The following is a 13,949-nucleotide window of genomic DNA, read 5'->3' as shown; positions in this document are numbered from 1 at the left end:
AATAGAGGAAAGGGATTACAATACATAAAACGATCGGCCGGGTTGTTACAAACCGAGCTCTCAATCTCAAAATGTGATAAAATAAGCCTAAGTCCCGTAATACACATCATATAACCAACTGTAGATGTCGCATTTACGACCATGGGTTCACGAATGCGACCTCCACAACAAATGTTGCATTTGCGACAGAATACTTCGCAAGTGCGAAGTCCCTCCCCAAGCGACTAGTCGCAAATACGACACAATCCTCACAAATGCGAGGTCTCTTCACAGCAGACATGAGTCGCATTTGTGACCACACCTTCGAAAATGCGATGGTCGCATTTGCGACATCCTCGTTGCAAAAGCGAGAAAACCAGAACCAACAAGTACATAAACCTCATACGAACTTGCTCGCCCGCTAGACTCATCAAAATAACATATAAAACCACGAATCGAACACCAAAATGGATCAAAATCACAATGAAACTCAAGAACTTCCAAAATCACAACCAAGCGTCTGATTCCTATCAAACCAACATATAATGAAACCAAATTTTGCACACAAGTACCAAATGACGTCACGAACATATTCCAACTTCTGAAGCAACAATCTGAACCCGTTATCATCAAAGTCAACTCCCGGTCAAACTTATGAAATTCTTAAACCTTCAAATTGCTAACTTTCGCCAAAAAAAGCCGAATCAACCTAGGAACCTCCAAATAAAAATGCGGACATATGCATAAGTTCAAAATAATCATACGAACCTATTGGAATCATTAAAACACAAATCCGAGACCGTTTATACAAAAGCTAAACCTTGGTCAACTCTTCAGCTTAAAACTTTCATATATGAAAATTTCTCTCCCAAATCAAATCCTGATCCACTCGGACATCAAAGCCAACCATACACACAAGCCGAGATATATAATCTGGTCTAAAAGTCTGAAGTCGAATCTCACAGAGAACTAAGGTTTCGCTATAACTTTTCAATATTGCTAAGAAATACAAGTTCAAATAATTTCTTAGCTATAAGATTGTAATTTTTATTTTAAACTAATTAATTAATAAATACTAAAAACAGTAAAATTATCAACTAACAAGATTAAGAGTTGGAGATAAGATTGGATAGCGTTATGATTTTCTCAATCGTCGGTATCCTTCAAACTACATCTCCTACATATTTGTCTAAGTATTCTCTACCGATCATGAGTATTTCGGGTGTCGTAATTCTCTTCTGAGCAACTATCACAATTTACTAGACATATTCTCCCAAACGACGCTAGCTAGCACTAATTCACCGCTCACTGAGATCGCACCAAGATTTCATTATTCCTAATCTCACCTTTAAACCCTCCGTTTTGATTTTTCACATATATTAGGAGTGATGTTGTTCAACAACTACCTAAATATGTACCATTTTTTCAAGCAATATACACTAAATAGGCACAGTCAATTGAGAGCTCTTCAATCAACTGAAATAAGCACATAGTTAAACAAGTAGAGATATTCAAAGACTCAATTATATGAAAACGTAACAAGAATTTATCCTCCAAAAAATTCCATCAAAACCCTAGATAAGAAATTAGCTACTCATGCTAGTATGTAAAAATACAAAATTAGAATTCACAACAATGGAAAAGTAGGAAGAAAGAGGGGAAAACGTGAAGTTGAATCACTCTCCTTACTCCTAGCGTGTTCTTGCCTCTCCCAAATCTTCTCTCCCTACACAGTAGTGTCTCTCTCTCTCTCTCTCAAAATCATATTTTAGGATGTATTTATAGTGTCTAGGTTTTGTATGAGGCGAATTTTCCTTCTTCTATTTCGGATTGGAGAAACTTGTTCTTTTGCTCTAGTCCCGGTCTGGCAAAGTGAACCTAGCTTCGTTGTCGAAGACTTTTCTCTTCGGCTTTTTTTTCACCAATTTTTCTCCTATTTGATACTTTTCCTCATAAGTTTGTTCCTACGCATAAGAAACATGTAATGAACATATTTTCACTTCAAAAGTTGTGTGAACTCCCGCCACTCACACAAGAAATAATACACAAACACACTAAAAACATACACTTTTCATCCTTTATCACCACCCCACACTTAAACTCTTGTTCATCCTTGAACAACTTAAAATTAAACGCATAGGCAAGAAATATCTTTTAAAAAATAGTGCAAGTGTCACGTCCCAAACTACCCCCTAGACGTGATTAGCACTCAATTAACACTACCTGCTAGGTGAACCCATTTCTTATACATTTAACCATTTAAACAAACACCAAGAAAAAAGTAAGTGCATATCTCAAAGTATTATTAATAATTAAAGACGAAATAGTTATCAACCAATACATTAGTCAATTGATAGAAAAAAACCAACAATCACTCAATATATAAAACTCTAGCCCAAATCTCACTCTAAGACCATGAAGCATTTAACATAGTAATATGAATTTAATTGGCAGGTATGAACAACCCCAAGGAAAAGGAAATTAACTAACACGAACTATATAAAGCTAAAACGAAAGCCTCCACGAATAATGCGGTGGCTCACCTCAGCAATAGGATCCACTCGAACGAACTCGTCAGCCACTCGCTCTATCTCCCGCAATGGTATCTGCATAAACATGTAGGTAAGGGGTGAGTTATACATAAATATAACCCAGTAAGATCCTCGACCCACCACTTTGAATATTTCTGAAACAAGTATTAAAAAATACAAACACACCACAGCAAGAACAATATAATAAATACGATGATTATACAATAATTCAATATATATGTATTAATTGAGTTAAAAGGAATTAACCAATAAGAGTACACATATCTTAACACAATACATACTAAGGACTTATCATAATTGTAGTGAAAACAATTAACCAATACCTTTACGAGTCTACAACGGTACCACAATGCCTCAAATATTGTAACGGAGCATACACAATGCTCACCGAAGCATACACAATGCACCAAATACATATATCAAGAAGCATACACAATGCTCGGGTGATGTACAAGCGCATACACAATGCCTTAACATCATGACTCACAGTCGTATCAAAATATCAAACTCAACATCATGGCTCACAACCGTATCAAAATATCAAACTCAACTTCATGGCTCACAACCGTATCAAAATATCAAACTCAACATCATGGCTCACAGCCGTATCACGCCATCAAACAACTTATAAAATAATTTTTTTATTTATATTTTTCATATAATAATATCCGAAAATGTCCATATATGCTCTTGTACTATACGAAATTGAGCACATTTGCCCTTCGTTAATACTTTAGCTCAAATATGCCCTTACCGTCACATAATTGGTCCATATATGCCCTTAGAGTTACACAGTTGGTCCATATATGCCCTTTTCGAAACGGAATCCACCCAAACTAATTAGCTCTTTCGTTAATTGTATTAAAGTATATTACAAACACTATTTCCTTTTTATTAGTATTTTTTTCTTTACCTATCTCTTTTCTTTCTTCTTTTTTCTTTTCTTCTCTTTTTTTTTTCTTTTTCTTTCTCCCTTATCCGATTTCCTCAATTTTCTGATGTCTTCTCCATTTTCGTCAACAATTTCACTTGACAAAACTCATGAATTCCAATTACTAAGAAAATTCTCGCATAAGAATATTTTAATAGATCATATGTTTGTCAATTTTTTAATTTTTACTGAACATATATTTAGTTCTAAAAAATTTAACAAAGTAAGATTGAAATAATATTTATGTAACAAAAAATCGAAAAATCCAACAAAACCGAACAATCCTAAACGATATAATTGGTTTGGTTTGGTTTTGATAATAATCGAACCAACTCGTTCCATGTACACCCCTAATTTACATAGTTAATAAAAAAATAGAAAATGTCCAACTAAAAAAAGATGAAAAAAGACTAACAACTCAAATTTATAACACTACAACTTGAACTCTAGGATTTTAATCATTAAATTATCTTTCTGGAAACAATTTAAATATTTTGGTCTTTTGAGTATTGTTAAAGGTTGAGATGTTTTTATTATTTTAAAGTTTAAACTATAATTTTTGGAACTATTTAATTTCATTTATTTAGAGGGCTAGTGAAATTGGAACTTGATTACCTTATGGGAGAATTTTTTTTAGTAATTGAAATTCATGAGTTTTGTTAAGTGAAATTGGTGACGAAAATGGAGAAGAGAAAGGGAGAATGAAAAATGGAAAAAAAAGAGAAGAAAAGAAAAAAGATGAAAGAAAAGAGAAAGGTAAAGAAAAAAGTACTAATAAAAAGGAAATAGTATTTGTAATACACTTTAATACAATTAACGAAAGAGCTAATTAGTTTGAGTGAATTTCGTTTCGAAAAGGGCATATATGGGTCAACTGTATAACTCTAAGGGCATATATAGACCAACTATGTGACAGTAAGAGCATATTTGAGCTAAAGTATTAACGAATGGCAAATGCGCTAAATTTCGTATAGTACAAGGGCATATTTGAACATTTGTCCTAATAATATATTTGCGGCCAATCTAAGACCATCGATTCTATCAAGCGCACACTTGTCCCAATACATGGACCAGGCAGAGAAAAACACATTTTCAAAACGAATTTTAAAAAAGTTTTCAAAGCATTAAAACTTAAAGTCTCACTTACCTCACTATCAGAATGTACCCCAACTTTACAACATCCAAAACATCAACCAAACGGCATTTAATTGCCTCCATCTCTCTATGCAAACTAATCAAAGCTAGAAGACTTCTCTCAATCCAAATGCTCAAACTGTGTGAAACCTATAAATTAACACATGTCTAATGTTACCTCTCATCAACTCCATAATCCATATCCATAAATAAATATCTATCGCAAATTCACGTTTGTATTCTCAATATCTTTCAGCTTCTGCGAAGTATTCTAGGAACTTGCAAGAAATAGTAAACAATAGGTTTACTTGTCTATCTCTTCGTATTAGCTTTACAAGAATACAACATATGAATTTAGCATCTTTGCTGTTACACCCAAACAATTTGGAATATAATTCTGATCCAAAACGATTAGTTTGTTACTTTTTTTTTCTATTCTATTTTTTTTCATGGTTGTTCTAGCATCCAAATCAGTAGTAACTTATTATACACAATGAAATCCTATAACACACGAAGCAAAATTAAAAGAATTCTACTGGAAAACTCAGTTTTGGAGTTTTAAGTAATTACCCAAAATTATCAATGAGTACTTGAGATTTCTCAGTTGGTAATCTGATTTAAAACATTGCGTCAGTTTTTCTTTCCCCCTTTGTTGGCTTCTCCGTTCACTGCAGCTACTAGTGCCAAGCACTCTCCCCTCCCATTCCTCTTTGATTTCTTATGTTTGCAGGGAACCCAATTGATTATATGGGATTCTTTTAATTCCTTTTTTTTTCCCCACTGATCACTGAAGCAACATAGATGATCCTTATGTGTGCTTTTGTTTTTTCTTATGATCCAAGACTTTTGTTTACTCTTATTCTACACCCTAGGTCCTACTTAGCAGCAAGAAAGATATGGGCTTAGCCCACTTCACAATTATTCATGATTCGAAAGCAATTCATTTTCCACTAACATGCACAATTATAAATTAAGCTCACTAGCCACCAATCAATTCATGTGATATGTTTTTTTTTTCATATCCTTCAATATATAAATATTATTTCTAGATGTAAATACATATCTATCCACCCACTTGTGAACTAAATAAGTATAATTGTCTCTATAAGTATTTCTAACAATTCTCTTTAAATAAGAAACTCGAGTTAAGACAATAACTTAATAGTCCTTTCTAATAATTCAAACCTCACTTCCAAATATTCGTAATGTTAATTGAATGAATTTCACTATCTCCAAAAATTTCATGTGACTAAATCTAACAATGGACTATCATAGTTCTAAAATGAATTATGAAAATTAACGGGGTGTCACGTCAAACATCACATCAATGACAATGGTTTATATCAATGCTTAAAACCCATCATATGCACTCTTCATACATTTCCTCAAGTTTTAAACTCATGCCAAGATTATTTAAAATATTCATGTGACTCTTTCTAACATCCTAGCCTCGAAACTTAACTCCAATGCATTGCGCACTATGACTCGTTTTTTGTGCCAACTCATAAATCAAGGTCTCTACCAATTCTTTGCAAATCATGTGCCCTCACCAACAAACCACAGAGAAAGTAGCCCACACACTCAATATAAGTTCAAGCATATTTTAAGGACTCTCAAATCGGAAGAATTTTCTCACTCTCATAAATAAACTTTTTATGCCAAGCGTAAAAAAAAAGTAAAAATAAGTAAAGGGACTATGTCCATGGGTTAGACATGAAAAAAGTACATTCTAACATTGATGAATTAGACATGAATACTGTATTATTTCTTTGATCATCATTTCAAATGCACCACAAAATAGATAAAGCTCAGGAGTGTAGGAGACAAAGTAAGAAAAATATTTATAAGCATAAATAAATGATATACCACAATAATATTTTACGTTTAATTCTCACTGATTAGTATCACAAAGGCAATTGAAATCTTACAATTCTAAACATGTGAAAGATGGGAATTTCGGGGATCAAACACAAAAAGAAAATACCAAAACAAACCATCACATACAAAACTCAACAAATCCACTTAACTTATTATAATATAATCAGAATTCTTTGGGTGAAAAGAGCATAGTAGCCTCACAATAAAAAAAAATATTAGAAAGAATTGGAGAAAAGATAAAAGCAGGGTGAAAAGATTGGCAAAGTTTTCACTTAAAAAAAAGAAAGAAACAAAACAAACCATCACATACAAAACTCAACAAATTCACTAAACTAATTATAATATCCTCATATTTCTTTGGGTGAAATAGCATAGCAACCTCACAATAAAGATATGTAGAAGAAAAAATTGGAGAAAAGAAAAAAGCAATGTGAAAGAATGGAAAGGTTTTTCACTCTTCACCAGTGAAGGACGATCACAACAAATTAGATAGTGAATGCAGGTTTAACCTTTAAAATGCTGGAAGTTGAAAAGCCGACATTTATGGATATAGAATTTTAAAACGGTATTTTTCCTTACCTTATTTACTGTGAGGCTGCAATTTAAACCTTACTTGTTTGATACGATGTCTTTCTCATTCCATGTAGCTGTAGGTAAAACCTAATAATTTTTTTAAAAATTTAATAGGAGGAAAAACACAAAAAATAGAAATTAGATAAATGCCTTTCCTAGTATCTAAGAGATGCTACATCACCTTGCCAATATATATATATATATTCTGCATTCTCATGACTAAGGAATAATATCTTTATATTAATGTAGATTGAAGAATAGTGTCATCTTTTATGTAAAAAAAATATCTTGAAGTATGCTCTTAGCTAGGATGTCTAACGTAGGGGTATTCATGGTTCGATTTTCCTAAAAAAAAAAAAAACTAAGTAAGTTACAAATATTAAAATCAAATCAAATCAAACCAATTAAATCGATATCAGTTTTTATCAATTTTTTATTTTTCTCGGTAATAGTCATATCGTATTTCTTATTAATTAAAGAAACATAATAATTTTCACTTTTCTCGCAAAAAAAGTTATATTTTGTTAGTTAACTAACCTTGTTTGTGTCTTTTGGAATGTCCTTGAACCTAGCTAAAATATTTTAAATCTTCAAAAGCAGTATATCAAACATAATTTTTAATATAATATTTATGTAATTTACAAAAAATTGCATAGGGTAAGACTAGTAATCTTATAAATACACAGTTCCTCCCTTGTAGTTGTAGGGTTTTATTCCAAAGCGGCAACTCGCTACATTCTATACAGTTCCCAAATCACATTCTCTCTCTAGGGTTTACTTTCTTTCTCTCTCTCTCTTTCTCCTAGGGTTTCTGGGATGGATCTAACGAAGAAACGCAAGGCTGATGAGAACGGCGGTGCTTATCCTGTATCTAACGAACTCGTTACCGCCGCCGCTCCTCCGGCACTCGGCGTTCTCTCCCCTGAAGACATCGACAGAATTCTTGAACCGTTCACGAAAGACCAGTGTATCTCAATCCTCCGCAACGCCTCCCTTCGTTACCCCGATATCCTCGAAGCTGTTCGTTCCATCGCCGATGCCGATGTCTCTCAGCGCAAGCTTTTTGTCCGTGGTCTTGGTTGGGAGACCACCACCGACAAGCTCAAACAGGTTTTTTCTGCATACGGAGAACTCGACGAGGCCATAGTTATAACCGACAAGGCCTCGCAGAAATCAAAAGGCTATGGTTTTGTAACTTTCAAGCATGTGGATGCGTCGATTCTTGCTTTAAAGGAGCCCAACAAGAAAATTGATGGCCGTATTACGGTGACACAGCTAGCAGCTGCAGGTAATTCGGGGAATTCACAGTCTGCTGATGTGGCGCTTAGGAAGATCTATGTTGGTAATGTTCCATTTGAGATTACGTCTGAGAAGCTTTTGAATCACTTTTCCATGTACGGAGAGATTGAAGAGGGGCCTTTGGGATTTGATAAACAGACTGGAAAGGCAAAAGGCTTTGCGTTTTTTGTGTACAAGACTGAGGAAGGAGCAAGGGCGTCTTTAGTTGATCCTGTGAAGACGATTGATGGACATCAGGTGTTGTGCAAATTGGCGACGGATAATAAGAAGGGGAAGCCCCAGCATAATATGGGGCCTGGTGGAATGCCCAATACTGGACATCCTACAGGAATGCCTGGTGATGATAGGGTTGGATCGATTCCTGGTTCTAATTATGGTGTTCCTGTAAGCGGGTTGGGTCCGTATCCTGGGTATTCAGGTGGGCCTGGTCCAGGAATGCAGCAGCCACCGCCTCAGCCTGGAATGGTGGCACATCAGAATCCACATCCTGTTGGACCTGGATATGGAAACCAGGGACCGGGTTCTTTTACTGGCAGTGCTGGTGGATATGCTGGCGCTGGTGGCTATGGTGGTGGTGCAGGGGATTACAGTGGTGGACTTGGAAATGCTGGTTACAGGATGCCACAAAGCTCTGCTGGAATGCCTAGTTCAGGAGGTTATCCAGATGGTGGTAGTTATGGATTACAGTCGGGTTATCCCTCACAGGTACCACAACCAGGAGGAGCAGTGGCCAGGGTTCCACCAGGTGGGATGTACCAGGGCATGCCCCCATACTACTGAGGTAATCTTTCAGTTTGTTTGTTTACATGTATTCGTGATAATATGCTGCCTTTTACTTAGTATTTTTTGATGCCTATATTTGTTTAGCAACTATCTAATGAGTCTTGGTTTACCAACATTTTTTTTGTAGTTTAAATATTTTGTAGGAGTGCCTGGTTTATGATTTGTCTAGGAGGACAAAATTCTGCCATTTCTCTGTCTATTTTTTTTAAAGAAAAAATTGTGAGTGACTGTTTGGTAATCATTGTGTGTTCTTTTTGGGTAAAATCTCTATCTTTTATTCTGAATTCTACAAAGATCTCTTTTTTTGGGTGTGTGTGTATGTGTGTTTAGCATTTGGACCAGGGACTACAGATTGGAAAATCCCAGTTCATTGGCTTACCATTGTTCGTCTGGGGCTCTTGGCATATCTGTTGAATTTTGTCTGATATTTCTTGTGATTTTTCTGCTTCTAGTAACAAGAGTTCGTTTTCCCATGGGGTGTAAGTGGATCTATTTGCACTTATCCAATTCATCTTCTGTAGAACCCCTTATAGCTTGATTCATTATGCTGTTTAGTGTGGTTTATGTCCCCTGTACTTTGAAAGTAATTTGCTTACAAATGTTTGCCCACAAGAAGATTTATATGTTGGAATCTTGAATGATTGAATTGTACATGGATATCTGTTCAGGTGTATTGAGAGCTTCTTGGACGCAACATGCTTTAAATGGTTGTGCTGATTTCCTGATTGCAGACTCTGAAATCTTTGTTGCCATGGACTGCTGTACATCTGTTGCTGCTTCACCTATCTGCTCCTATGTGTGGCTGTTAGTTACTATTTGCTAGATTCAAGTTAGGACTAGGTTACTTTAAAAATTGCTGTATCTTTTGATTAGTGCATTGTGGATTGATGTCAGTTTTGCTATCTAATATTACCCGTACTTCCTGTTTCTTGTATGTTTCCTATCTGGCAATCTTTTTAAATGATCTGGAGAATATGGAGTTCTTCTAGGTCTTCTATCATGTTATATGATAGCCATTATTGGCTTAGCTTTTTTATATGTAGACTATGAGGGATCTTTATATTTGATGATCTGAAACAAAATATTCGATGCAAACAAAATCTCTATATTGTTTTAATTTTTAGTATTTTAAAATAAAAACAATACTAATTCATACATATCTGGAGCAGTGATGGGAAGATTGAGAAGCACAAAAGTTTTGTGGTAGTAAGTTCTAAAATGAACACCGTTTGACTGCATTTTCTAGTTGTCTCAATAACTAGTGAAGAGAGGGGTCTTTTTTGATGCTGTCAGTCACTGATTTGAATCAATAATCTGAAGCAAGGGCAATATATGCATATTGTTTTTATTAGAATTATGTCCGTAAACATCTGAACTGGTGTTGGGGAGACTGGAAACTTGCAAATGTCATGTGATATCAAGAACCAAAATCTATGCTGTTTGCCAATTTGCCTGCATTTTTTAGCTGTCTCAATAACCAGTGGCATAGCTATTACTTATCAAAACCGAAAAGAAGAAAATGAAAACTCTAGTTTGCCGTTCCTTTAAATCCACCTTGTTTGGAATTATTGGAATATACTCCAGGAAAATATCCACTTATATTTGGGGAATTATTGTCATTATCAATATTGTTCTACCATCTGAAGATCCTTGTTACTTTTCTTCCTCTCCTAATTTCCTTGTTTTCTTTTGTGGGCGAACTTGGGAAAGGGAGATAGTGTGAAGTCAGTCGCGGGTTAACACACACGTAATGCAAGTGTCTCTGTGTGTGTTGTCTTGTGGGTGATAGGGGTGGTTTGATGTATCAGTGACTCGAGCTTAGCAGAATCCTGTCTACATAACTATGCTGTTGCTGTTTCCAGGATTTGTGTTAGATTGAACCTAATACTAGCTTTGTACTTGCTCCAAATTGAACATGTGTCGTTTATGTCATAGTTTTGGTTTTCACCATTTCTCAAGCATACTGGATCTGTTTTCAGCTTATTTGGTGGTTCCTGTTCATTGCTTGCACTGTATTTGAGATCTATTATTGAATCTAAGTGGTGATGATGCCTGTTAAATTCCTATACATAATCAGAAAGTGATTGCTTGTTCTTTGAAAATTGAAATCAAGATGGATATGTATTCCTGCTATGGTCTGTGGTCTATCCTGGTTGGCATGAGGGCATAGAATTAGTTTTGTTGTGATTTCGACATGCTATTGGAAACAAGTTCCTATTTTCATCTTTCATTGGCGCTGCTTGAGCAATGTTCCTGGAATTGTATTAGATTTAATTCGTAGTCAAAAGGATTATGGAACATACCAATTTCTTGGTTAAGGTCACATGTTGTAATCACTTTTAAAAAGTATTTCCAAATTGGAAAGTAGATGTGTCAGAAACAAAGTTCTCACCCGTCTCAGTCTAAAGTTTTATTTTTTGGATTTAAATATATATTTCTTTGGAGGTTGCCATCTAAATACTAAACAAGTCCTTGATGTCATGATGCATGTCTCCGATTGTAATTCGAAAGGTTATGCCTAGTTTTTTTTTCTTTACCCAATTGAGTTCCTCTGCTGCCTACCCTGCTGATGTGAAAGTGTAGTCACCAGAACAAAATCCTTTTCCTTGTTTTTTGGTGGCTCTCCACGCTCCATTGCAGAGGTGCGATGGGGGTGGGGAGAGTGAAGCTATGTTGCAGGTACCAAGGTATTGAATTCGAACATAATGACGGCTGCTAGTTTGGTGAAGATCAAGGTGCGGTAGATGAGGAAAATGCTGAATGGTGGGACGACCTGGCTCGAAGGCCATAAAAGAAGAAATTTGTTGTATTAGTTCTAGGACTATATTGTTGTACACTTTGAGCAATAAGAATAAAATATCAAAAGTTAGTTAATCTTGGTGAACTTCAGCTCAATCTCAATCTCAATGCAGCTGTATTCAGAAGCTTCCATTAGTTGGTTTCTTCCTTTTTTCAACTCTTATGACATTAGATAGATAGAAAAATATAGTGTAGAAGGCAAAGAAGAATTTTCACACAGTAATAAATCCTTAAGGGCCTTTGATTTATCCATTGTAGTGTCTGGGCTAATATAGTAGGGTGTCTCGGTCAAACCGTTGGCAAGTATCAGCTTCATATTTGTGACTAATGTCTACGTAAAGATTAAAATTTTCAATACTAATATATCCATGCTATTGTCATCTTCGGGAGTCTTTACCTATTGAAGTGGGAGCAGTCAAATATTAAGAAATCTATATCATACTAGTGAGGTTATGCCCGGACTAAGCCCGGGCCCAACAGCTATGAGTGAGCGATTTTGTCTAAATGTGTATCATAGTTTAATTGTTCTCTATCGATTCCTAGTGGTAATACCATCTTGATACCATTCCGAAAGTTTTAAGAGTTTTAAGAGTTTTAAGTGGCCTTAGAGTTGGCTATATTCACCAAATAGTAGGAGACAACGCAAATGATGGAATATTTTAGTTTAACCCTTCGACAGTCCTCTATGTTATTCGATTTTTGTGCTAAGGCAGTTGACATATGTACTGTTGTCTCATGTCCCTAGGACTTTCAAATAATTTAAAGTAATTTATTTATCAAATAAATATTATGATAAAAGTTGTAATACTTCTAGAACTTGAGATGTTGCTACTGCTCAGGGTTGAAGTCATGTGTAATGGGTATTGAGCAACTTTTGACCATGTCTTCTGACTTGGGGTGTGTCTATGGCATACATATCTCTCTCTACTGGTTTTTTTTCGGTCCGCGATTTTGAGTGTGTTTGGTATGGAAAATATTTTCCTTGAAAAATGAATGGTTTTATCACTTATTTTTTCTTATTTGGTTGTTGAGTGAAAATATTTTTTAGTGTTTGGTTAGAGAGTAAGAATATTTTTTATTCCCGAAATTCCCATACTTTCTATGTTATAGATAGAAAATACTCTATCTATAACATGAAAAGAAGGTACTCTCAATAATATTTCTACTTAGGGTGGGGGTGGGAGATCAGGTGTAGGATGGGGGGATATGGGTGGGCGGGGTAGGGGTGGGTTGGGGGATAGGGTTGGGTTGGGTGGTGGGGATATAGGTAGGGTGGGTAGGGTAGGGGTGGGGTGGGTGGAGGTTGGCAGGGATGGAGAATAGGGCGGAGAAAGTTGAAAAAGAGTTTTGAAAAAATATTTTTCTTTCTCTTGATAGGGAAAACATCCTCCTCCAATTGGAGAAAAATTAGTTAACGAGAAAAATATTTTCTAAAATATTTAAACAAACCAAACATGAAAAAATTAAAAAATATTTCTACATACCAAACAGACCCTTTATCTTTCTCAATTTTGCATGGCTACAAAGTGTGGACGTTGTGATAAGTTTTGAGGAAAACGGGGGATATAGTAAAATGCGACTAAGTCCAACATTAAACTACAATCGTATTATTCTCATTGTCTTTAAAAGAACGACAATAATATGATAAGAGACTCAAACTATCTAGTTTTTATTTACATTTTCAATGTGATAATTATTTCTTTTTATTAATATCATAATTTATTTCTAAACCTCTCCTAGATACTTACGTAAGTATTAGTTCATCACTTTATCTTTTTATTATTGCTTCCTAATATTTGTTTGAGGTGTCAGTTTTTTAACTGAAATCAACATCTTCCTCAAGCTACACCATAGAGTTTAATATTTTATTGCTTGTTTTTAATCTTTATAACTTCATCAATGCCCAATGGATCCTAATTAAAGCCTTATTTTCCTCGTAGTTCATCTGTAAAAGTTCTCTAAGTTTTTGCTACATTTTTATTAACTTGTTGCCATAATACAAATTTTCTTCTTTTTTATTA

The 13,949-nt window shown here is 35.0% G+C and overlaps 1 protein-coding gene and 1 long non-coding RNA gene across 3 annotated transcripts; one reads left to right on the top strand and one right to left on the bottom strand.

Annotated features, from left to right (window-relative positions):
• Positions 1-2,334: 2,334 nt before the first annotated feature.
• On the bottom strand, positions 2,335-5,514 carry LOC107811626 (uncharacterized). The gene is made up of 3 exons (XR_001653948.2): positions 5,167-5,514; positions 4,610-4,746; positions 2,335-2,585 (listed from the first exon to the last, which is right to left on the bottom strand). It is a non-coding gene; the product is annotated as an uncharacterized LOC107811626 (long non-coding RNA).
• Positions 5,515-7,708: 2,194 nt separating this feature from the next.
• LOC107811627 (UBP1-associated protein 2C-like) lies at positions 7,709-12,003 on the top strand. 2 transcript variants are annotated; one of them, XM_016636593.2, is made up of 2 exons: positions 7,709-9,127; positions 11,770-12,003. In XM_016636593.2, exon 1 carries the CDS (start codon positions 7,864-7,866, stop codon positions 9,124-9,126), a length of 1,263 nt encoding a protein of 420 aa, XP_016492079.2. In that variant the 5' UTR covers positions 7,709-7,863; the 3' UTR covers position 9,127; positions 11,770-12,003. The 2 variants fall into 2 exon arrangements, with proteins under 2 accessions (XP_016492079.2, XP_016492078.2); XM_016636592.2 differs by lacking the exon at positions 11,770-12,003 and adding an exon at positions 9,798-10,229.
• The last annotated feature ends 1,946 nt before the right edge of the window (positions 12,004-13,949 follow it).

This window comes from Nicotiana tabacum, chromosome 17 (genome assembly GCF_000715075.1).
Source record: "Nicotiana tabacum cultivar K326 chromosome 17, ASM71507v2, whole genome shotgun sequence".
Classification (NCBI taxonomy): Eukaryota; Viridiplantae; Streptophyta; class Magnoliopsida; order Solanales; family Solanaceae; genus Nicotiana; species Nicotiana tabacum.
Note: the sequence above shows the minus strand (reverse complement) of the source record. Positions and strands in the feature narration are given on the sequence as shown.

Excerpts from the sequence above, each read along its gene's own strand:
- LOC107811627 (XM_016636593.2), top strand. The coding sequence starts at position 7,864 with ATGGATCTAACGAAGAAACGCAAGGCTGATGAGAACGGCGGTGCTTAT.